We start from the raw sequence: 26,197 nt of genomic DNA, 5'->3' as shown, positions 1-26,197 counted from the left end.
CTAGGAAAGCAGCAGAAGAAGCCCAAGTGCTTGGGTTCCTGCGCCCATGTGGGAGACTTAGAAGAAGCTCCTAGCTCCTGGCTTCAGGCTGGCTCAGACGAGGCTATTGCAGCCATCTGGGGGAGTGAACCAGCAGATGGAAAGTCTCTCTCTCTCTCTTCTTTCTCTTTCAAATAAACGAATAAATCTTTCAAAAAAAAAGAAAGAAAAGGAACTCAATCCAGGTCTCCCACAGGGATGAAAGGAATCCAACTACTTGGTTATCATCACTTCTCACAGGGTCTATATTAGCAGCAGCCAGAATCAGGAATTAGACCTGGGAGTCAAATCAAGGCACTCCAATTTGAAACATGGGTATCCTAACAGGCATCTCAACAGCTAGTCCAAAACCTGCCCTAATTTTTTCATAAACTTTTTGAAGTATATATATTATATATATTTATATATATTTTTGAAGTATATAGTATATATATTTGAAGTATATATGTAATACATATATGTAATATATATTACAAAATATACACACACATATATTTGAAGTATATGTATACATATATATGTAAATACATACTCATGCATAAACATTTAGAGAAAAAATAGATAATGTGTGATTCAGAAGTTTGAAGTTAATTAAAATTCTAACTATCCATCTGTTGTTTTGGTGATATAATTCAGTTCTGCCTATAAGGATTTACTTAATGTCAAAGGCATACTAGATTCATTTTGATTATGACAATGTACAAGCACTGAAAAACTTCTCTGTGGAAATGTAATAAACTCTGTGGCTTATCTGTTACATGGAAATTACTCCTTGTAGAGAAGTATTAGCTATGGCTAAGGTTGTGCTTGTAACAAACCAACCCTGTTGGTTCAGAGGCAAAAAATAACAATCAGTTATTCTTGTTCACAAATTGTGAGCTGAGTGGAGGTTGGCTAATTTAGGCTGAGATTTACTCAAAGCTACAAGTCATGTCCAAGTTCTCTCCATGTGTCTTTCTTGAACCAAAGGGATTAGTTGGCTGTCAAAGACATATTCTTTACCTGACTGTAACAGAAGCATGAGGGTAAGCACAATTGCTACATAATTTTTCAGACTTTTATTTGTATCATGTGTACTAGTAATCCATAGGCTATTGCTATGGACTGTTCATCTGTTCAAGTCTAAAATTAAGAGCAAAAGAACATCCTCCTGCCTACCCTGACATATTATAAGGGTGGGGGGTATATATGACTACATAACATATAGGAAAGCATACTTCACAAACATACTATGACCAGCCTTTTAAGATCCCATTTGCCACAGCATGTCACATGATGAGCTAAACATCAAGGAGTAATGAGAATTACAGTACTTTTTCTGTGTATGAGAGCAAAATTAAAAGGTTACATAGCGGGTGATGACAGGGAAGGGAAGAAATGAAGCAAATAATTCAACCTCCCACATAAGTGAACAAACCATTCATTTCCCATAAATATTGATAGGTTGATTGATCAATGGATCAGTCTATCTATATTTCCATGATACAAAGTTCCTTTAAAAAGTTTATAGGAAGTGGAATTAAAGATGTTTGTTTCAGTTAAAAAAAAAAAACTGAAATCCAAGCAGATCTTTTATTAGAACACATTTGCATGAACTGTTTCAAGATCTCATGTCCTTATTAGTAAGTATAGGAACTCAAGAGAAAAATCTCAAGGTAGCAGAATTTGCTAATTGGGAAAGCCATAATGAGATGGTTTTCAGAACCTCCTTGGCTTTTATTTAGCAGAGGTGAAGACTTTTAAAAATTTTCTTCCTTCCTTACTTTTCTCCTACAAAAATATTCTTAATTTTCATGACAGTTCTAATTATTTTGTAATATATATTATCTGGTATAAAGAAATTACTATAGTTGGGCAAGCCAATAAAGATGTTCAGCATTCTTACTGTCAAGCATTCTAGAAAAGTGGTTGCCAGCAATATCTTAAATTGTGACATTTGATATAAGATTCTGATGTGACTATTTAATGAAACATGTAAACACAAACTTGACTGGATATGCTTAGTGTCAAGCTCAACTATAAGATTTAGCTGTCAACAAAAATTTAAAAGCTAAAGCAGCACCATAATAACCAAGCATTTTTAAAGTTGTCCTTTATTCATTATAATAATAGCTGATATTTATTGAACTCTTATGAGCACTTTACATGTGATTATTTTTTCACAGAAATTATTTGATATAATTCTTTATATTTCATAGATGAAGGTCAAAGAAATCATTTCTGATGATCACAAACTCATAATAAGAGTTTTTTTCATATGCATTTATGCTTTCATATAGCTCAATTTCTTCAGTTTTTTTTTTTTATATATTTATTTGAGAGGAAGAAAGATCAACAGAGTTATATGTTCACATCCCAGAGCCCACAATATCCCCTGGTTGGGGCAAAAGCTAGGAGCTGAAGAAATCAATTTAGTTGTCTCATGTGTGTGGTAGGAACTCAACCCCCAGAGCCATCACCTGCTGCCTCTCAGGTTCTGCAATACTGAAAGTCAGAATTTAGAGTGAAGCCAAGACTCAAGCACTCTAATATGGGATTTGGGCATCCCATGTGGCATCTTAACCACTGGGTCAAATGCCTGCCGTTAAAAACTTTAGGATGCTCACAATTTTAATATATTTTGGTAAACTTAAAGTACCAAAACATATAAATACATTCAACCAGTTCTAGGCATTAGATATTGATAAAATAATTTCAATAATTCAAAAAAGTGGACATTTAAAGGTTGCTTAATTTGAAGTGTTCCCAACACTTTTTTTTTTTACATTCTTTTATACCATAGTCTTTTGGTAATTTTGTTAAACACAGTTGAAGTTGGATAGACACAATAGCTTTGAGCCTCACATTTTCTTCTCCCAAGGTGACACATTCAGAACAAAAAGAGACATATGCTTCACATAATCATAGAGTGATTGATAAACAGAAAAAAAAAAAAGACAAAGTTCCTTCTTAGAATGAGAAATAAAGAGTATAAGGTAAAGGACAATTTATATACCAGCCAAAGGCCAATTATATTTTGGAACTCACATGAAAAGGATTTGAGTTTAAAAATTAGAAAACACTTGTTAATAATGAGTACTTTAAGAGATCTTGCTAAATGCTTGGTAAAGCATCACTATGCAAAACATGAGCTATTCAAGATAGTAATGAAATGAAGAGAGATAAGATATAGACAATTTTATGATTAAACTTTCACTTTTGAACTTATGACATTTTCCCTCTGTTTGGGGTTCTCATTCTTCAGATTAAGGTTTAAATTAGGCAGTGTTTTGCCTTGCTTAGGACAAGCTTGCCACCTAGTGGCAATGACCACTAACTACAGCATATGGAAATATGCTCAGTGTAAACATGCATACCTTTACCTCAAAACTTAAACCATATATGTATTTTTAATTCAAGAGATGTTCATAGAGCTCCCAAAATGAGCAGGGATTTTGCCCACAATTGTGGGCAAAAATTAAAATGGCTCCTATGGCATAGTCAGTAAGGCCACAGCCGGTTCAAATCCAGGCTGCTCCACAACTGATCCGGCTCTCTGCTGTGGCCTGGGAAAGCAGTGGAAGATGGCCTGAGTTCTTGGGCCCCTGCACCCATACGGAAGACCCAGAAGAAGCTCCCGGGGGCTGGCTCTGTGGCATGGAGGGTAAAGCCACAGTCTGCAGTGCCAGCATCCCAAATGGGCGCCAGTTCAAATCCCAGCTGCTCCACTTCCGATCCAACTCTCTGCCGTGGTCTGGGAAAGCAGTAGAAGATGGCCCAAGTCCTTGGGCCCCTGCACCCATATGGAAGACCCAGAAGAAGCTCCCGGGGGCTGGCTCTGTGGCATGGAGGGTAAAGCCACAGTCTGCAGTGCCAGCATCCCAAATGGGCGCCAGTTCAAATCCCAGCTGCTCCACTTCCGATCCAACTCTCTGCTGTGGTCTGGGAAAGCAGTAGAAGATGGCCCAAGTCCTTGGGCCCCTGCACCCACGTGGGAGACCTGGAAGGAGCCCCTGGCTCCTGGCTTCAGATCAGCACAGCTCTAGCTGTTGCGGCCAATTAGGGAGTGAACCATCGGATGGAAGATCTCTCTCTCTCTCTGCCTCTCCTCTGTGTAACTCTGACTTTCAAATAAATAAATAAATCTTAAAAAAAAGAAAATGGAAAAACCCAACTTCCACTGAACTCTGTGTCATATTAACTCATCTAACAAAACAAGACTACTAAGTAGACATATTATTGTCTCTATCTTACATAATTGAATTTTGAGGCAGGGAGGATAAGTAAATTCCTCAATTTTACACAGCAAAGCATGAATAAAAGTCCAGGCCATTTGACCCAATATCTGTGCTTTTAGCCATTTATGAATGTAAAATTGAAAGTGTGACAAATGCATGCATGAGAAATATGACTTTGTAAGTTTCATTTATTCCTGTTTATTCATACATTCAACAAATACTTATTGAGTACCTTTAACATTGTGGGTACTATTTTTGGCCTTTGGATAAAGTAGCAAATATGACAAAGATTTTCAGTCTTGAAGCTTGTATTAACAACACACACACACACACAGTCAGTCTCCTTATATAACTTGTAGGGTGTTTATTCCATGAAATGAATAATGCAGGGCAAGTGATTAGTGCTGGATCAGGAAGGAGGAACATTATTACCACAGTGTTATGGAAGTTTTCTTTGAGGAAAGGAAATTCGAATACAAATTTACAGAAGAATGTGAGCTGACAGTAAATGTAAATGCCATCAGGAAGGATTGTTTTTCATTTTGCACCCAACTCCCATTGCAACAGGAATGACGGAAGGGGACTGAATGCATGTGGAGGTGAATAGGATATGAAATTGTAGACATGCTTGGAAAGGCTTTACAGGACAAGATAAGAACCTGAGATTTTATTGCAAGTGTAATGAGAAATCATTAAAGATTTAAAGCAGGGAAATAAAATGATGATTATTGTGAGGACAATAGACTACAATGTGCCTAAAGAAGCAAAGAAACTCAACAAGAGGCTATTTTAACACTTCAGAGAAGAGATAACAAGGAAGACAATGAAGAAATCTAATAGTCAATCATACTAAGTTTACAAATAACTGTAACAGGAAATTATACATGTCATAACATGACAAAAATATACAGGATATCAAAAGGACATACTTAGATAACAATAAGGAAAATCATCAAGAGATTGGCCTATGCAGCATGTATGCATTCTGTGACAAGAATATGAATCTCAATTATAAATGATGGATTTTTTAAAAAATTAAAATGAATAGGAAACTAACAGAAGGAGAGATCTAATAAAGCATATTTGAAACTACAAATTGTTTTTTAATTTATTTTTAGTAGCTCCATTAAATCTAGTTAATTCAATGACTTAGAAAATTGGGTACATATAGATGTGTTTATTTCTACAAGATAGATTTCAAAAGCATAATTGATGACTCATAGGCCAGTGTTTAGCTAAGAGTTAAGACAGTATTTGAGATGCCTATATTTCATATCAGAGTGCCTAGGTTCAAGACCCTACTTTGCTTCTGATTCCACCTTGCCTGCTAATACACATCCTGAGGGGCAACAGAGGTGAAGCTTCAAGTAGTTGGGTCCGTACCACGCGTGTGGGACACCTGGATTTACTCCTGGCTCCCAACTTCAGGCGAGCCCAGCCTGGGCTGCTGCAGGCATCTGGGAAGTGAACCAGTAGGTAAGAGCTCGCTGTCTCCCAAATAAGTAAAATAAGAAAAACATTTTTAAAAATTGTTGGCTCAAATAGCACATTTTCATCTTAACCAAAAAACTGTTCAGATTTACTTTTTGAAAAGTTTGTGAAATTGCTAAAAGAAAACTTAGAGGAAATATTTTAAGATACAGGTATAGGTGTTAACTTCTCGAATAAAATATCAAAACTCAGGCAACAAAAGCAAGACTGGACAGATGGGATTATACCAAACTCAGAAGTTTCTAAAAAGCAAGAAGGAAACAATAAACATACATTTTTAGAGGATGGCAGAAAATATTTGCATGCTACTTATCTGACAAAGGATTAATATCCAGAATATATCAGCAACTCAAAAACTTACAATTGACTTTTTTTTTTTTTTTTTAAGTAAGATTCAGAAGCAAGGTAATCATCTAAGAGTAAAATTGCAAAGATGGATTCAGGGTTAGAGAAGAGAAGAGAAAGTGTGGAGACAAAGATTTATTGGAGTGAGGCAGGAGAGAAAGTCAGGTAGGAGGTGATGGTTATGTTTTGAAAACCATGGAAAGGTGCTACTTCAGAGAGGAAGTGGTCAAGTGTGCTAAGTGCTGCTGAGATGAGAACTGGAGAAGCAAATGTGGTAGTGCAGTCGGTTATGCAGCCTTTTGAAACACTGACATCCCATATAGGATTGCTGATTTGAGTTCCAGCTACTTCACTTGTTATCCTGCTTCCTGCTAATGTGCCTGGGAAGACAGCAGATGATGTCTTACTAAACATTTGGGTTTCTACCACCCAAGTGGGAGACCCAGATGGACTTCTCCATTCTGGCTTCAGCCTAGCCCTCCTTAAGCTGTTGGAGGCATTTGGAAAGTGAACCGGTGGATGAAAAATCTCTCTTTCCTTCTCTTCCCCACCACCCCATTTCTTCCTCTTTCTCCACCACACTGTCTTTCAAATAAATAAATAGTTTTTAAAAAGAAGTTCAACAGAGTCAGTAACATGGAAGTAACTACTGATTCTTGCAAGAATGCACTGTGAACTGATGGGCTCAGAAGCCAGACAGAAGTGTGCTTTGCAGTGAGGGGTCAAGAAGAGTAATTATGCCTCTCTCAAAAACACTAATGATGAAGGGAGAATGCTTTAAGAGGCCAGGAGGGAGAAATGGAATCAATACCTTTCCACATTGTAGTTTCCCAAGATTCCAGAATGAGTCTCAGCATTTTTTCCCTGTATTCATGTGGAAAAAACAAACAAACAAACAAACAAACAAACAAAAAAAACGGTGCTTGTGGTAGGATAAAAGACATAATAAAGATACCCAGGCCAGCGCCGTGGCTCAATAGGCTAATCCTCCACCTTGCGGCGCCGGCACACCGGGTTCTAGTCCCGGTTGGGGCGCCGGATTCTGTCCCGGTTGCCCCTCTTCCAGGCCAGCTCTCTGCTGTGGCCAGGGAGTGCAGTGGAGGATGGCCCAGGTGCTTGGGCCCTGCACCCCATGGGAGACCAGGAAAAGCACCTGGATCCTGGCTCCTGCCATCGGATCAGCGCGGTGCGCCGGCTGCAGCGGCGGCCATTTGGAGGGTGAACCAATGGCAAAGGAAGACCTTTCTCTCTCTGTCTCTCTCTCACTGTCCACTCTGCCTGTCCAAAAAAAAAAAAAAAAAAAGAAATACCCAAATATTTCTATGGCCAAGTAAGGAAGCTTGGGGAAAATAAGTAAACCAAAAGTAACGCAAAATAAGATGCTCCTGTATGAGAAAGTGGGTAGTGAAAGAAAATTGATAGAATAAGATGAAACCAACAAAAAACACTACATGATGACAAATCTCCACCAATATATGGAAAAGAGATAATCAGAATGAGATAAAGAACCAAGAATTGGTCAGTGAAGTAAGATAGGATTCCACTAGGTTTCCCTCCTTGTACTCTCCAACTAAGAAAATAAGGTTCAGAAAAAAGCAAGACCCACAATTCTCAAACTATGTGCAAGGGTACCCCAGGTAACTCAGCTACTTCACAGGAGTGCTATAGAATATTTTTAAAATTTGTGAGGATCAAAGAAATACTCATTGTCCATCAGATACTATATAAACTACCTTCTTGAGTTGTTTCTCAATTTCAACATCCATTCCTGTTAAATTCCTTTTAAGAATGTCCTATTTTCACAAAGCTGGGCTTTTGACAGTTACTATCATAAAGAACAAGTGTTTCTTATCAGGAAACAAGGTGGCACATAGGCTGTGCTGGAAAAAAATTGCTCAGAGCATACAGCATCATGAACTCAGAAAGTTTTGAGATCTTCTGGCCTACAGAATAAATGACAACAGTATTTTAAGTAGACTATACCCACTTCCACTGAAACATGGGAAAGATGAAAACACTTTTTATTTTCCTGAAACCCTTTAAATCAAGCCCAAGGTAAAGGCAGCTTAAGAGGTGAGACCTTAATGGACTTTGAAATCGACATTTCAAGTGGACTTGGGCTGATAGTAACTGAAAGTGGCCAGAAAATGAAAACTTCCTGATATACTGACAAAGAAAAGATAAGGCAAATCGAATATAAGTAAAAGAAATTAGTGAGAGAAAATGATTCTGTCATTTTATTATTCACTTGTGATATCTCAATTACAATAGATAAGGACCATTAAACTCTATTTGATACCCCATATATCAACTCTTACCACAGGAAGCAATGGTAAATATGGAAGTGAATCCCTTCATGCATTTGGTAATTGAACAGATATTACAGAATGTCTAATTTGTGCTGAGAATGTTTAAAACACAGAGAATGTGAATGTGAGGGCCATCTGGCTGTGCCATTGATCATTAAGGTTGATTCTGCTGATCTAGCTGGCTACACAGATATTCCCTTCCTCTCTGCTCTAAAGTCAAGGCATATCAGTAGCTGTTAAAATATCCAAAAAAGCCCTCAAGGGATATACAGAAGTCTGTAAAGGACAGTGTTTAAAGATGCCTGCCCCAATCACTTTCTCATTACCCTATTGCTAGTATTTCAAAACACTTACTCACTGAAAGTAATTCATTTATTCATTTATATTATTTAGCATGTTTTTAGTACCAGAATGTAGCCATCAAGAGAGCTGAGATGGCTCTTCCTCCACTTCTCAACAGTGGTGGTATGCACCATAGATTTATAACAGGCTCCTTTCTATTTGCACCCTTATTATTTGGACAGAAATACTATAAAGTTTGACCCCATATGTATTCAGTGTTGAACTTTCCCCAAATCCCAAGCATACATATCCATTCCATATTCCTCCTTTCCCCTACTCCCACCACAATTCCTAACCTAGTGACGTTTTAGTCAGTCTCCTTATGCTTAGTAAATGACATTGTCATCTATTTACTTGGTGGACAATTAGGAGCTCAAGCCACAAATCCAGAATTTATCCCTGATTGCTGTTCTTCAAGTTACTAAAATTTTACTTCCAAAATATATCTCAAGATCCTCCTATGACTACTTCTGCTAAACCCTGTCAGGCTGTGTCTTTTCCCCTGGGCTTCCCCAGTAGCCCAACTTCATGCTTCTCCTATATTTTTTCACATGGCAATCAGAAAAATTTTCATACTAAAATTTGATCATGTCCTCATCTTCCCCAAATACACAACTACTAAACGTCTTTGCGGGGCCAGTGCCGTGGCTCACTTGGTTAATCCTCCGCCTGCAGCACCCGCATCCCATATGAGTGCCGGGTTTAGTCCCGGTTGCCCCTCTTCCAGGCCAGCTCTCTGCTGTGGCCCGGGAGAGCAGTGGAGGATGGCCCAAGTGCTTGGGCCCCTGCACCCGCATGGGAGACCAGGAGGAAGCACCTGGCTCCTGGCTTCGGATCAGCGCAGCGCGCTGGCCACAGCAGCCATTGGAGTGTGAACCAACGGTAAAAGGAAGACATTTCTCTCTGTCTCTCTCTCTCTCACTGTCTAACTCTGCCTGTCAATAAATAAATAAGTCTTCATTACCAATTGCTCTGCATAAAAGCAAGGATCTAAACAAACCTACAAGATTTACATATTGAGTCTCTACCTATTCAACTTTTTTTCCTTGCCAATTAATACTCCATGAGAACAGAATTTTGATGTATTGTTTACTGCTATCTCATTCACATTTATCCAAGGAGAAAATAAAAAGATCAAAGAAATACCTTGCTCCTTCACAGTGTAACAGCTGAACCTAATTTCACTTGGAGTGAAGGGTAGATTTCCGACCCTTTTGAGGTTATGCCTCACTATATTCAGAATCTAAGCAGAATAGTGGGTCACAGTACATACCCCATGTCAGAAGACCAGGGGTCAAATTTTAGCTTTCCCACTCTTTGTATATCCTCCCTTGAAAAAAAGACTACTTACCCATGCACCTAAAATGTATAAGGGTATTTCAAAAAGTTAATGGAAAATAACATGAAAATTTATTTTGGTGCAATTTTGAACTTGATATGCAGGCTTTTATGTACTTGTATGTGTAAAGACATTTATGCATTATGGCATGTCCTAGAGGCTGCCATTTCTGTGAAATGAATCGCTCACCCAAGGCAAAATGCTTGTAGCTATGTCCCTTGCAGTACCTTCTCCGGTTTACCAAAGGACTAGCTAACTCTAGTTATTTCACTGTCAGGACTGCAAAGGCACACTGCTTGTTCCCACACCAAGTTACATCCGCCAGCCTGTCCTATTCACTTCCCCGAGCCAGGGAATAGCCCAGAGGCACAGCCCCGGAGGCGCCGCGCCACGCCACGCCCAGACTCGCACACCCCACCGCGCAGGCGCGCAGTGAGTCCTGCAGTCCCGGGGCACAGACCCGCTGCCGCTCGGGCGGCGAGCTTCCCCGTTCTCTGAGTGCGAGCTTCTGGTAATTTTCATGCCTCTGTGAGCCGTGTTTGCTTTTAACACCTCTGGCGGCTACCTGGGATTTAACTCACTTTATTTGCCTTCACTGTCCGCACCTTGCCTTTCAGTGTGAGGCGTCCCGGACAGCTGCCGCTCGGCCGTGGCGCAGTTCTCGCGAGAAGGAGATCATCTCGCGGTGTTTCCTTGTTACCAGCGTCCTTAGCGCGAGGCGGAAAAGTGCTCGCTGGTGTCGGCTTCTGTTGATGCCGCTGCTTCGCGTCGGGAGGCTTCTTCCTGCGACTTATCTGTTGCCGCTTTTCCAAGGAAAATGGCGGCCCCCGAGCAGCCGCTGCTCGTATCAAGAGGATGCACAAGCTCTACGCTGTCCCCGCCGCGAGGCGACCGAACCCTTCTGGTGAGGCACTTGCCAGCAGAGCTGACCGCTGAGGAGAAAGAGGACTTGCTGAAGTATTTCGGGGCGCAGTCCGTGCGTGTCCTGTCAGATAAGGGGCGACTGGTAAGGTTGTGCGTCCTCCTGAGTATCGCGTGTAGCCCTTGAGTGCTTACCGGGCGGGGGAGGCGCTGACGAAAGGGGCGGAAACGAGTGGAGACGAGGGGCTTGTGTGAGCGGAGGGGCCTCAGCTTCCCCCTTTTACGTCAAAATATCTTGTGTGCGAGGGGGAGTTTGAATTGGCTTGGGTCCGGATTTCGTCACAGCACCGCCAAGAGTGAGAAAGTGAAAAGAGTAGAAATGAAAATAGCTTTATTGTATTCCCGTTGTTGACCAGTCTCCGAATTTCTCAACGCCTCTGAATTTGGGGTACTGGGAGTATTCTTAGGAATAGGTAACAAAGGAGTTTTTAAAAGTTCAGGCTCATTTAGAAACCGTTGTCAAAACACTGATCAGAATAGAGCAGAAAGTGCAATAGCTGTTTGAGTAAACTAGATAGAGGATTTCTGCTAAGTTTTTGACCCAGGTGCTTTTTCATCAAGATTTCCCTACGGGATCTTTTAGGGAAAAATACTTTAACACTTAATAATTCCTACCCACGAATTTGTACAGTTTTATACTTGATGTTTTAGGTAATTTTCTCTTAGTTAAAATAGTAATGGCACTATTCAGTTGCTGCAAAATGATCTGTGATGGGGCAAGACGTCAATGTTTTTAAAAAGTCTCTCCAAGAGACTCCAGTGTGTAGCCAGGAGTGAGAATCCCTAAGTTGGAAGAAAGACCGGTTTTGATGAGTTTGAGTATTACGCATTTCGAGCAAATACAAGTAAAATACCGCATCTGGTTCAACTGAAGTACACTTAGTTAGATCATCTTGGATCTAATTAGATAAAATTGGGACGTGTGATGTAAGTAAGCAACACTTAATAAGCATTTACAAGAACTCAGTATAGTGTATAGTGTAGGTGTATTGTAAATAGGGGCTATTTTATATTTTTAGATGGGTTAAGAGTGATCCTCTGAGGATAGTAGGGGTTTTTAAACTTCAGATATGTTTCACAATTTATATAAATAAAGCCTGCATGGAGTATGTTTATACCTTTATATGAAAAATGTTGCATAGCTTTCATCTCAAAAAGTCCGACCCAAAAAAAGACTCAAAATCACTGAACTGAAATCAGTCATCAGTTTAAATGTACCATCATTTTATTAATGTGCCACATTCCTCCATTAGTACTGTTAGGAAAATGGCACAGTCTTATCTATGGCACAATCTACTCCCTGACACCATCCTAGGCTTTATTGCTGGATGCCAGGTGGGCATATGGCCCAATCACCAATGTCAAGCTCCACCCCCATCCTAATTGGATTCCCTGCTACTTCCCTGCCTGTCCTCCACAAAGTTTTAAAAGGACCTGTTCCTGAACACGTCTCTCTCTCCTTCCACTCTCCCCTCCTCTCTCTCTCTTGCTCGTTCTCTCTTGCCCCTCTCCTTTCTCTCTCTCCCCCTCTCCATCTCCTGCCCCCTGTCTCTCACACTCTCCTTTTCCCTCTTTTCCTTCTTTGCCCCTTCCTTCTGGTCTGTCGGGTTTCCCCCAATAAACTCTTTCCCTTACTCCGGTGTTTGGTGTGTTTTGTGGCAGCCTTACAAGTACAACATCAGATTTCTTTATGGGTAACTGAAATTATACTGGAAGTAATTTGTACCTTAAATTTGTTTCAGAAACATACAGCTTTTGCTACTTTCCCTAATGAAAAAGCAGCCATAAAGGTATGATTTTCTTTACTATTGAAGTTATCAACAATTTCCTGTATCTAATCTTGGTACAAAAATGGGAAGAACTATTAAACTTTAGTTTTTAAAAACTTTCAAAAGAGTTAACATTCCATGTGTTTGCCCAACAGACTATATTTGTTTTGGCAATTAACAGATCTTTTTGTCTAACATTTAGGTAATGGTATGTAAGAATAGTGAAATAAATCAAAATTAGCAGCATATATAACTAAAAAAATGGCAAGTTCAAAGCATGTGAAGATAACTAACTGTTGGGAAGCAAAATGGTTTACGTATTAAAGGAGAGTGAATATACACACAGAGAGTACTTCAAAAAGTTGAGCAAAAAGCATGTTAGAAAAACTATGCATAGATTTCAAGAAGCTTTCAAAGCAGTAAATTTACCTTTGAATTCCATTTTTCCATTAACTTTGTGAAGTCTCAGAATCATTTGCAAAGTAAGTGGCCTTTCACATAATCTCTAATGTTTGGTTGTTTTTTGAGAGATCAAGCGAGATGGACCTTGCAGATTTGAGGTACACAAAGTAAAGATTTAGGACATGGAAATGTGTAAGTAGGTCAAGGGCTAAGGGTTGTGATGGAAATAGGAATGGAAAAATAGACTGAGTAGAAGAGACATATACTAAAGGCACTTGATACTTTTGACCTAGCTAATAATATGAACAGGCCTGTGAAAGATACTTGGTGGAATTTATATCATGGATCCAGTGTGGAGAAATATTAAATATAGCAAGTCCAAATAGAAAGCTGTTAAAATGGCCAGGGTGAGAATAAGTATCTGAAGAAGGTGATCCAGTGACAAAGGGTAAAGAAGTATACTTGATAAAGATCATGTTGGTAGGCCTTGTGATGTAGGGTTGAAAGAGTGAATAGTTCAGATATGTGGACTGAGTTGTTAGGTTGTCAGATTAGCTTCTCTGGGCAGTGAGAGTAGGAAGATGTTTACAAAGGTACATAATGAATTCAAATGTCATTTGTTAACTTTGAAAAGTCCTTGCTACTTCAATGGAAAGAGCTAGTAAACATTTAAAAATATTAGCCTAGAGCTGAGGCAAGGTCAAGAACTCAGATTCTTCAACCTTATGAATAGATACTACCAAATGAAAGGTGAACTAGTAGAAAAGACTGGGTGAGAGTAGTATTTTTTTTTAAAAGAAAAATGTAGAATTAGGAAATAAATTACCATGGATGTAGAGAGTAGTTTTAAGAAAATGAGATCCAGTGATGACACAAAATGCAGAATGAACAAAATGTAATAGTTAGTGATTTTTATTATGAAACAGAAGTGACCCAAATTCTCATCAGTAAGGGAAACAGATACTTCAAATGGTTATGCGGAGTGAGCATCCATAAATTGAAAATCTGAAATACCCCAAAATTTGAAACTTTTGAATGACAATATGGTGCCATGAGTGGAGGAAAAGCTACATCTAACATCATGTGACAGTTGTAGTAAAAATGCAGGTGCACTAAAAATATTGTGTACAGTTACCTATAGACTATGAGTATTACAAGGTTTATATGAAACACATATGAATTTAACATGTTGAATTGGGTCTCATCCCTTAATATACCTCATTATGTATATGCAAATATTCCAAAATCTGCAATCTAAAACACTTCTGTACTAACCATTTTGGATAAGGGATATTTAATCTGTATATCCATATAATGGATTCCCAGCTATAGATGTATTAGTAAATGGTAATAGCCCAGATAGACTGCATGAAAAAGGTTTCAAAAATTGTAATATAACCTCACATTTTTCTGAAAACAGATAGTAAACCTGTTAATATATTCCAAGAAAAAAATGTGGCAGAACTAAATACCTAATTGTTTAAAAATGTGGTTCTCTGAAAGTGGAATTTCAGAAGGTTTTCACATTATATTTTTGCCATGTATAGGGGACTTCTTTTTCCAAAGAAAAAGACTTTTAAAATTAGTGCCATAAGTTATAAGTACAATATAGTAATGTAAAAGGCATAATTTTATTATCATAATTAACTGGATGAGAGGTCATGGAGCTAGCCATTGTCTGTGGTGATGTTTGCAGTAAAGTGAGTGGGTTAGAGGATAATGGTGGTGATAGAGCTTTTAGATTACAGTACACTTAACTTTATTGGCAACTGGTAAATAAACAAAGGGAGAAATATGAATAGGAGAATAAGGATAGAATAAGAGTAGGTACCTAAGGGGGGATTATTAATTCAAAATTTAATTTTTATTAAATTAACCATTAAAAATGAGAAGTCATCCTTGAAAATAACAGAATGTATGACATCCATTTTGAAAGGAAACAAGTTGAGGCAACTCAGATTAAATGACCTCTGTTTTAGATCACCAAGGATGCACTGATAGTGAAGTGATCTAGAATTGATTGAGGGTCTTGAAAATTACTGAAGCATTATAAAACTTTTTGTGTGATAAAAATAAGGATTCAAATTTGGTTGCATAGTTATGATAGAATGAAATTATAGTCTCACTTAAGGCCTAAAGTTCCATTTGTTCAAAAAATATTAAGTGCCTCTTATGTATTAGATGTTATTTTGAGTTTTGGGATATATTAGTAAAAAAACAAGTTGCCCTTATTTTTACACAGACTCTTGAGGTAAGATAAACTACGTGATAAACTTAATTCTTTGATATTTTAAAAGACATATGGTTAAAAAAAAAGCAGTGAAATCAGGAGGTGCTGGATATGGAAAGTTCAGGTTGCAGTTAGGGATAGGATCATATTTCAGAAGCAATTTGAAGGAGAAAAACAGAGCAACTGGAATAGAAGGCCCTAGGGTAGCAGGATGTCAGTCATTTCAAGGAAGCCACTGTGACTGAAACAGATGAAATTTGGGTGAAGATTATTGGATTTGAAGTTGGAAGTCATAGAATCAATATCATGTACATGCATGTGAGAAAGACTGTAGATTTTACTTAGTATGATGGGTAACTACTAGAGTATTTTGAGCAAAGAAGTGACATGAGACAACATATTTAAAAGGATCACGTTGGCTGTTATTTTGAGAATAGACTAAAGGATAGGAAGAGTAGAAACTAGAAGTGATAGTATGTTTTAAAAGATTATTAGGTTGGCCGGCGCCTCGGCTCACTAGGCTAATCCTCCTCCTTGTGGCGCTGGCACACCGGGTTCTAGTCCCGGTCGGGGCACCGGATTCTATCCCGGTTGCCCCTCTTCCAGGCCAGCTCTCTGCTGTGGCCAGGGAGTGCAGTGGAGGATGGCCCAGGTGCTTGGGCCCTGCACCCCATGGGAGACCAGGATAAGTACCTGGCTCCTGCCATCGGATCAGCGCGGTGCGCCAGCCACAGTGCGCCGGCCGCGGCAGCCATTAGAGGGTGAACCAATGGCAAAGGAAGACCTTTCTGTCTGTCTCTCTCACTGTCCACTCTGCCTGTCAAAAAAAAAAAAAAAAAAAGATTATTAGGTAATTCAGTCCACAGGATGATGGTTACTTGAACCGGAGTGATAGCTATGGGAGGTAGTAGGCAGTGGTTAGATTCTGGTTATATTTTGGAGGTAGAAGCAAATGGGATTTCCTGATGCCTTTGGTATGCAAAGAAGGAAAGAAAAGTTAAAGATGTTTATAAGAGTTTAGACCTGAGTAAGTGGAAGAATGGAATTACTGTAAATGAAAATGAGGGGAGGGCTGTAGTAGACAACATTTGGGGTAGAGAAGAGAGATTAGTGGTTCAGTTTCTGAACCATTAATTTTGACGCACCTGAAAGGAGCAGTTCATTATGTGAATACATGTTCCTCATTTGAGGACAGTTCTGGCTAAAGTTAAATATTGGAGAATAATCAGTCTAGAGGTGATATTTGAATTTTAGATGCTAGATTAAATTACCAAGAGCATTTGTTTAGAGAGACCAAGATTAGAACTCTGGGATATTTCAACATTAAGAGTAAGATTGAGCAGTAGAAAACAGTTAGGAAGAAAACTGAAAGAATGGTGTCTTGAAACCTAGTAAATGATTTCTATGAAGGAGGGAGTGATCAACTAATTTAAATGTAGTATAATGAAGACTAAGAGTTTTGGCTTGACAATAAAGAATTTGAGGTGGTCTAGTGAACTGATTAATTGGACTAGGCTTGAGACTGATGAGAGGAATTGTTGATAAAGAGTTTAGATAACTGTTGTGGAAGTTTACTGCAAGAATTTATTTTTATTTTAATGGGCTGTGTAGTGAGGTCATAGCAAAAGAAAAAAATTTAGATGGGAGAAATAGGAGCATCATCTTTGTATACTGATGTGGGTGATCAAGTAGATCATATAAGTAATTAATAATATAGATAAGAACATTCTCCCCATACATTTCCAGACCTAACTAAATAAAGACCCTTGAAGAGAGGGGGAGAGGATGGTATTCAGTATGCAAGTCAAGAAGCTGGATATGTAGATTGTTAATATGTATAACAGATACAGAATGTAGACTGTTTTGGTTCAGGTGCCAATTGCTAGGGCATTATGGTGAGAGTTCAAAGTTCTCATTTAGTTATTTCAGTTTTCTTTAAGAAAGAAGCAAATTACTAGGCTAAAAGAGTGGGAAAGGAATATTAAGTTAAATTAAAATGAAAATGTACAAAATACTCTCTCAGAGATAGGTAGAAAATAATGAACCAAAAATTTTGTGTGTATTTGTGTGGTGTCCTTAAGTGCCATCTTGAGATTTTTGGTTGTGTTTATGAATTTAAAGTGAGACCAGGCAGGTTTATATTCCTTACTTAGCCATTAGTGGGTGCCTGGGTATAAGTAGAGTTGGATTTTTCCAGTTTTTCATTTTGCTAAATTAGAGGAGGCAATCATTAAATGAATAATAAAGACTTAATAGCTTGAGAATAGAAATAATTAAGACAAGGAAATTATAGCATTAACTAAAAAATGTATAAATCATTTTTGTATATGATCTGTAACAAAGTTTTGAGTACAGTCATCAATTTTTCTACTCTTCTAACTGAAGGCACTGACAAGACTTCATCAGCTGAAACTTTTAGGTCATACTTTAGTTGTTGAATTTGCTAAAGAACAAGATCGAGTTCACTCTCCATGTCCTGCTTCAGGCACTGACAGAAAAAAAAGGTATGTAGGTACTCAGGTTTTCCTCACCTTTTAAAGTAAATCAGTTACATATTTACTAGATTATTTTCAGATTTAGTAAGTAAATAATTTTAAAGAGTAATGATATGTTTCTCTGTTAAGCCTAGTACAGCCTTTATTTTTGCTTCTTTTTATGCATTAGGAACTGGAGTGTCAATTTAACATTAGAATTAGTCAGTATAAAGTGGGAAGCAAGTAGGGTGAAAAGCATTCAACTTTTGGTAGAGGGAAAATAACCACAAATGAGCATCCCTTATCTGAAATGCTTGGACCAGGAGTGTTTCAAATTTTTAATTTTTTTCTTTCAGAGTTTGGGATATTTACATATACTTGATGTAGGTATTTGGAGAATAGGCCTAAGTCTAGAAACAAATTCATTTATGTTTCATTTATACCTTATGCACATATGCTGGAGGTAGTTTTATATACTATTTTTAGCTAACTTATGTTTTATTTGGAAGGCAGAGACAGAGTTCTTCCATAGGCTGTTGGAGGGAGACAAAGAAATAGAGCGAGATCTTCCAAGTGCTGGTTTACTGCCAAATACCTGCAATACTGAGGGCTGGATCAAATCAAAACCAGGAGCTCAGAACTCAGTCTTGGTCTCCTACAGTGATGGCAGGGATTCAAGTATTCCCATTACCTGCTGCTTCCTAAGGTGCACTTTAGCAGGGAACTGGATATAAAGCAGAGCTGGACTATGAACCGAGGCACTCCAATATGGGATGTATGCATCCTAAGCAGTATGTTAACTGTTGTGCCACACAAGCAACCCATGTACTTCCATTGTAACTGCAACCTGTCATATAATGTCAGGTGTGATATTTGCTACTTGTGGCATCATGGCTGTCCTCAAAAGGTTTTGAATTTTGGAGCATTTCAGAATTTCAGATTAGGGATGCTCAACCTGTAGTATGAAGTCCTAATATTAGAGATAGCAAGGTGTCAGAATAGGCATGGCTTTTGAAATGAAATACTGGTTTTGTTTTTCAGTTATGACATTTTATAGTTATACAACCTTTACAAATTTGATTTACACTAGTGTTTCTCAAAATGTGGTCCCTTGACCAGCTGTTTCATTTGAGAACTTGGTTCAAATATAAAATCTTCAGCTTTTTCCAGAATTACTTAATTAGAAACCTAAGGAGGAGGGTGGGGGAGAAGTAAAGTTAAGGTCCTAGAAAGCTCTGCGTTTTAACAAAACCTGTAAATGATTGGGGTATACATTAAAGAAATTTGAGTACCACTATTTGCATCATTTAAATTTCTGTTTTATTTTTAATTGATGAATTGTACCATCTGCATGGACTTTGAAGAGTAAATTAAAATGTGTACTGTCTTATAATAATATAGACTAGAAGGTATTCTGTGAATGTTAATTCTATATCCCTTTTCATTAGCATTTGCTTGAGAAATACTTGAGAAGATTTTAATTGGAACTGTTTTCATAATGCCATGTTTGAAAAAATAATTTGTGTTTTTTGAATGTAGTTTCTCACTTTTTCTAAAAATAAGACCGTCTTTCATTATGTTCTAGATCTGATGACATTGTGGAAGATGATAAAGAAAAGAAAGAAGTTGATTGCTTAACAATAGAAAATGGAATCGCACCAAACCATGGGTTAGAATTTGTTCTTTTAGTCTTTTGGTTTTGTGGTTCTATGTATGTATATTGCAAATAATATAATTTTTAAAATAAGTACATTTTACACATGTTATATGTTTTCTTCTTTTTTATTTGAAACACACAGAGAAAGAGAGATACAGACACAGAGATGTTCCATCTTCTGGTTCAGTCCCTAAATGCTTCCAACAGCCAGGGATGGGCCAGTTTGAAGCCAGGAGTCAAGAACTCAATTTGTGTCTCCCACATAGTGACAGGGACCTGAGTACTTGGGCCATCACCTGGTGCCCTTCAGGGTATGCAGTAGCAGGAGGCTAGAATTGCAAGCAGTGCTGGGACTCAAATCTAAACTCTGGACTATGAGCTGTGGGCATCCAAGTGGCATCTTTACCACTATGCCAAATGCCAGTTCCTCATATATGTTTTTAATATGTTAAATAAACCTTTTGAGCTGAGTTTGTCACTGAATTTACTTCAAAGGAAGAATCCATTAACATGTTTGGAGGTATAAGTAAGAAATAACTCATTTTTCTGTGATGAAATCACAAGGCAAGTTTCCTTTTAAATATACCCATTTAACTCTAAGGAACAAGGCAAATCTAAGAGTATTGTATCATTTGAGTAATTTTGTATGTTATCAGATTATTTATTTATATATATTTATATTTATATATTAAAATATGCCAAACATTTATTTTTTTATTTAGGCTGACTTTTCCTCTGAATTCATGCCTCAAGTATATGTACCCACCACCTTCAAGCACAATCCTAGCAAACATAGTAAATGCTTTGGCAAGTGTGCCTAAATTCTATGTACAGGTAAATAAAGTTTATTTTCCTAAAGGTATATGTTTGTATAAATTAGTTATTTTGTTGTCCTGATTTCCATACTAGTTTTTAATGTTAGAGAAATTCAATATAGGTAATGATAAAATAATATTTTAAAGATAATGAACTACTCTGTACTACTTTGAAGTAAAGTTTTTTATAAACTGTAGTATGAATTGATACTAGTAAACAGAAGCTAATTTGGAAATGTTTCTGATAATACTCTGTTGCTTTAAAGTACATGCAGAGAGCTTTAAAGTAAAAGATATAGTTGACTTTCAGAAAATGCTTGACAGTTTCTAAAGTAATAGCATACTTCTTTGAAATACAAAATATAAATGATGTTTATTTTTCTCATTGTACTTTTTAGTGTTTCACATTTACAATAAGCAGGAAAAAGATTTAAAAATATTTCTGTGGGTGTTGCATTGCAAGAATATTTCATTCTTAGTAATTGGAGTAATTTTGTAGTAGTAGACAAACATTTTAGGATAGGAGGGCTAATCTGCTGAGATTTAGCAGTGTCCTACTTTCTTCTAGTATTATAAAGGTAAATGAGAATTTAACTTTGAATTAAGTTATTTAGTAATGTTATTTTGACTTTTTTTACATAAAATATGGAAAAGATGTGTTATATCCTTAATACTGTGTGATTTGAAATGTTTTATTACTTAAAGGTGCTTCATCTTATGAATAAAATGAATTTGCCCACACCTTTTGGACCAGTTACTGCAAGACCTCCTATGGTAAGAAAGCTCCCAGAATTTTAAGAGTCAAGAGTTCTTTTCCTGAGTGAGATTAATTGAGCTAGAATGCACAAGTGTTGTAACAACTTCTGGTACAGATTGAAAATAAGTAACAGTGAAGTAATATAATAATATTGAAAATAAGTAACAGTGAAGTAATATAATAATATTAAGTCTTAGCCCTCGCCCTGATTGTTGATGAACAACTTAATATGTTATCCCTCTTAGTATTTTTTTTGTTTGTTCTACTTAATACTTTTGGTTGAATACTGTAATCAATACACAATTCTTCTTAAGTGCTGAAACTTAACTGAAAAGTGATCGCTGTTAAATGCAAGAGTGGGAATAAGAGAGGGAAGAGATGTGCAATTCAGGACATGCTCAAGCTGACTTACTTCAGTTAGAAACATACCAGGGGATTCCAGTTCAATCCCATCAAGGTGGCATGTACCAATGCCATCTAACTAGTCCCAGTGATCAATTTCTGTTCACAATTGATCATAATGATAGGACTAAGAACCAAAGGGATCACTTAAACAAGAACAGTGTCTGCAAATACTAGCTGATAGAATCAAAAAGGGAGAGAACAATCCAACATGGCAAGTGAGATATACAGCAGACCCATAGAATGGCAGATGTCCTAAACAGCACTCTGGCCTCAGAATCAGCCCTTAAGGCATGCAGATCCGGCTGAAAAGCCCATGAAAGTATTTTAGGCATGGAAAGCCAAGACACTCTGGGGAAAAAAAAAAAAAAAAAAAACACCTAAATGAAAGATCTCCGCGAGCGAGATCCCAGTGGAAAGAACAGGTCATCAAAGAAGGAGGTACCTTTCTCTGAAGGGAGGAGAGAACTTCCACTTTGACCATGGCCTTGTCTAAATATGATCAGAGTTGGTGAACTCAGGGGGCTTCCATAGCCTTGGCAGTTCATGACAAGAGCCTAGGGTGTGCACTTACTCGTCATGTAGGAGCTCTGTCTTTAGTGTGCTGTACATTGAGATTTAATGCTATAACTAGTACTCAAACAGTATTTTTCACTTTGTTTCTGTGTGGGAGCAAACTGTTGAAATCTTTACTTAATGTATGCTAAACTGATCTTCTGTATATAAAGAGAATCGAAAATGAATCTTGATGTGAATGGAAGGGGAGAGGGAGTGGATAAGGGGAGGGTTGCGGGTGGGAGGGACGTTATGGGGGGGAAGCCATTGTAATCCATAAGCTGTACTTTGGAAATTTATATTCATTAAATAAAAGTTTAAAAAAAAAGTCTTAGAACTGAAAATCAAGGAAGGTCAGAACATTAAAAAATACTCTTTTTTTATTTAATTGTTTTAAATATTTATTTATTTGTAAGGCAGAGATACAGAGAGCATGAAGGAGAGATGGGTGGGGGGTGGAGAGAGAGAGAGATAGAGATAGATCTTCCATCCACTGATTCATTCCCCAAATGACTACAAAGGCCAGAGCAGGACCTGGCCCAAAGCCAGGAGCCAGGAACTTCCTCCTGGGCTCCCACAAGGGTGCAGGGGCCCAAGCGCTTCTACATTCCCCCACTGCTTTCCCAGTTGCATTAAAGGGAGCATCCTGGTGCAGTAGCCAGGACTCAAAGGAATGCCCATATGGGCGTGCCTGTGCTACAGGCAAGCACCTCCTTTCGGCATGGTAGCAGGCCCACCAAAAATGCTTTTGATGATGGATTCCATCCTTTTCTTTCAGTGTTATTTAACTTTAACCCAGAGTGTTGTGCCATTAAGTATGATAATTGCATTAGACTAAATTATCTAAAAGTTCTATTGTTCAACATTGCTTTCTTGCAAATATTCACTTACAAATGACAAAAAGATAACTAATACTTTTATTAGGATTTTTGTGCAAATCAAGTGATTTACGCAGTTGACTGGGTCCTTGAAATTAATTTGCTGTAGTACTCTATATAATAATACTACAAAATTATTTGAGTGTTAACATAAATAGAAAAAAATTGATTTGGGGCTGATTGCTTTTTTCCTGTATATATTACTTTCCTAATTTTTCCTTGTAACACCAACACAAGTTTGATTTGTTGCAAGGCTATTAGTTAAGGTTATGCTAACTTACAAATCAAAACAAAACTTAAATTTTTTGTCTTAATACAATAAAAGTTATTTTTTTGTTCATTTCTTTTTCAAAAAGAGGGCAGAGGCATATACTCTTATACTGTTATTCCTTTTTTTTTTTTTTTTAAGATTTATTTATTCATTTGAAAGTGCAAGAGAAGGAGAGACAGAGAGAGGGGGAGAGAGAAAGAGAGGTCTTCCATCCATTGATTCACTCTCCAATTGGCCACAACGGCTGGTGCTGTGCCGGTCTGAAGCCAGGAGCCAGGAGCTTCATCTAGGTCTCCTGTGTGGGTGCAGGGACCCAAGCACTTGGGCTATCTTCTGCTGCTTTCCCAGGCGATTGCAGAGAGCTGGATGGGAAGTGGAACGGTCGGGACTCGAACTGGCACCCATACGGGATTCCAGTGCTACAGACGGTGGCTTTACATGCTGCCCCACAGTGCAGGCCCCATACTGTTATTCATAAAACTTAAGTTGTTTCCACCATGTGCTTCTTCATGTTGATTAGGCCATTATCACATAGTCTGCAGAAATGAAGAGTGTATGATATTTAGAATTTTGGCTAAAGCCCAGTTGCATAATGGAATATAACTGCAAAAGAGGTTTGTAAATTTAGTTTAGCTTGATACCAAGGAATAAGAAACAAGTTTTGTGATTAATGGTTGCCAGGGCAAGTTTTCCCTGAATATGCATTGAATGTATACCATAAAGTGAAGAGAAATGAGAGTCATGTGGAAATGGTTTATTTATTCTGACTTCATAGATTTACATAGTATTTTTTTGTTTTGTACTTTTAATTAGTATGAAGACTATATGCCATTGCATGCACCTCTTCCACCCACATCTCCTCACCTACCTGAGGAACCTCCTTTACCAGACGAGGATGAGGAATTATCTAGTAAAGAATCAGAATATGAGAGCAGTGATGATGAGGATCGACAGAGGTTTGTAATATGAACTATTTGTTTAGATTCTAAGAAATGTTTTTTTTTTTTTTTTTTTGTCTGTGGGAAAGAGACTCTCATTTTCTTTGTAAAGCTTGCATATAATTCTTTAAAATTTAAAGACATCAGAATTTGTCCCCAGCTTACCCCTTCTCTTACCCCCTCAAGCATATATAGTAGCCATAGAAAATAAATTATCAAGATCTAATGGCAATTTTTGGATTTTGTGTCATTTTTTAGATTGATGATTATGGTATTATATAGTTAAGTCTCATTATTTGTTATTCTCATATTCGTCAGTCTTCCTACTTGCTAAAGTTTGTGGCCTCCAAATCAATTCTTAATTGTATAACCATTTTTTTGTGGATATGGGCATGAATAGTATGGTGAAAAATTTGTCACTTGACATACCTGCTCCTAGATAAGGGTGAATAAAGTGACCCTTTATTTCAGCTCTCATACAGTACACTAATACCTTTCATGGTCTGTTATTGCCCTGTTTTTCATGTTTTTGAATTTTTTTGTTAGTGATTTTGCTGTTTAAAAAGGCTCCCAAGCAGAGTATTTGAAGTGCTATATATTATTTCTAAGTTCAAGAAGCTTTGTCATATGGAAAAAATACATGTGTTAAATAAACTTCTTTTGGGCTAGAGTTGTGGTGGTATTGACTGTGAGTTCAGTGTTAAACAACATAAATAAGGTGTTCTTTTGCTTTTAAGCTTTATTTATTTATTTGAAAAGCAGAGTTACAGAGAGAAAAAGAAGGGGAGAGAGGGAGAGACAGATCTTGCATCCACTATTTCACTCTCCAAATGGCCACAATGGCCAAAACTGGCCTAATAGGAAGCCACGAGCCAAGAGCTTCCGTCTGGATCTCCCGCTTGGCTGTTAAGAGTCCAGGCAACTCTTCTGCTTTACCAGGCACATTAGCAGGGGGTTGGATTAGAAGTGGAGCAGCCAGGACTCAAACTGGGGTCCTTACGGAATGCTGGCCCTGACTTTCTTAAACATAAATGAAACAAGGTTATGTGTTTATCAATTGAGAAAATGCTGTGATTAGAGTCTTACAGAAATCTCACCCTGAATTTCTCCTAATGGTTATGTTTCAGTGTTTATTAATTTATGTGTGTAGATACCTTATGGAATGTGACTGCTACAAGTAGCAAACATGGTTGTATTCATTTTTTGACAGATTATTTCCCTATAGTTGATTCACTTCAGAGTAATTTCTATAAGTTCTGTAGGCTTTCAGACAAAGCCATTCATAGTGACCATTGCAAATGAATCATTCTTTTTATTGATCTCGACACTTTATACTTTATTTAAAGATTCTGATGATTCTGTTAATGATGTTTGGGCATGTAATACACAGCCTAGCTTAGAACAGCAATTACCAAACATTTTCTATATGGGTCTGTAAAACAAATATTTTTTCACTTTGTGAGCCAGGTGCCTGCGGTGCTGGCATCCTGTATGGGTGCTGGTTCTGGGCCTGGCTGCTGCACTTCCAACCCAGCTCTCTGCTGTGGCATGGGAATGTGGTAGAGGATGATCCAGGTCATTGGGCTCCTGCACCCATGTAGGGGACCCGGAGGAGGCTTCTGGCCCAGCTTCAGCATTAGAGCCATTTGGGGAGTGAACAAGCAGATGGAAGATGGATCCTTCTCTGCCTCTGCCTCTCTGTAACTCTTTCAAATAAATAAATACAGCTTTAAAAAAAAATAGCAGGCAGCCTAGTCTAGCAAGAGTGTTAAGGGGTAAATGATGCAAATCTTAGAAAACTATAAGCAGAAGTCAGGTAGAGAAGAAATAATCGACATGAATCAACTCAGGCGGAGACTCAAAGAAACATAAAACAAATCAGCAGTGATTTGAGAGTATTGCTGAGTCAACATCTATGGAAAGTTAAAATCAAATACAAGTGAGGCTGAAACTACAAAATAGGAGTAAATAGAGTATCTGTACTGAATAGAGGCATTTAGAGGAGTTGGTAGTTCTTGATAGATGATAACTTGTTACTAAATAAAA

The 26,197-nt window shown here is 37.8% G+C and overlaps 1 protein-coding gene and 1 long non-coding RNA gene across 12 annotated transcripts in view; one reads left to right on the top strand and one right to left on the bottom strand.

Moving 5' to 3' along the window:
* Positions 1-10,797, bottom strand: part of LOC103350106 (uncharacterized) — a 207,724-nt gene extending 196,927 nt beyond the window's left edge. For all 8 annotated transcript variants that reach the window (XR_007923524.1, XR_007923525.1, XR_011390130.1 and 5 more), the window contains exon 1: positions 10,664-10,797. This is a non-coding gene — a long non-coding RNA (uncharacterized lncRNA). The remainder of the gene's footprint in view (positions 1-10,663) is intronic.
* RNPC3 (RNA binding region (RNP1, RRM) containing 3) overlaps positions 10,796-26,197 on the top strand; it is a 40,664-nt gene continuing 25,262 nt past the window's right edge. For 3 of the 4 annotated variants that reach the window (XR_011390129.1, XR_011390128.1, XM_017346044.3), the window contains exons 1-7: positions 10,804-11,088; positions 12,746-12,793; positions 17,790-17,908; positions 19,464-19,547; positions 20,258-20,369; positions 21,056-21,124; positions 24,027-24,169. Coding sequence is in view for 2 of the 4 variants with exons in the window: in XM_017346044.3 (XP_017201533.2) it covers positions 10,900-11,088; positions 12,746-12,793; positions 17,790-17,908; positions 19,464-19,547; positions 20,258-20,369; positions 21,056-21,124; positions 24,027-24,169 (764 nt within the window). In the remaining 2 variants the exon portion in view is untranslated. Of the gene's footprint in view, positions 11,089-12,745; positions 12,794-17,789; positions 17,909-19,463; positions 19,548-20,257; positions 20,370-21,055; positions 21,125-24,026; positions 24,170-26,197 lie in introns of all 4 variants that reach the window. The other variant, XM_070076933.1, reaches the window with a different exon arrangement.

This window comes from Oryctolagus cuniculus, chromosome 7 (assembly GCF_964237555.1).
Source record: "Oryctolagus cuniculus chromosome 7, mOryCun1.1, whole genome shotgun sequence".
NCBI lineage: Eukaryota > Metazoa > Chordata > Mammalia > Lagomorpha > Leporidae > Oryctolagus > Oryctolagus cuniculus.
This window is presented reverse-complemented; position numbering and strand designations above follow the sequence as displayed.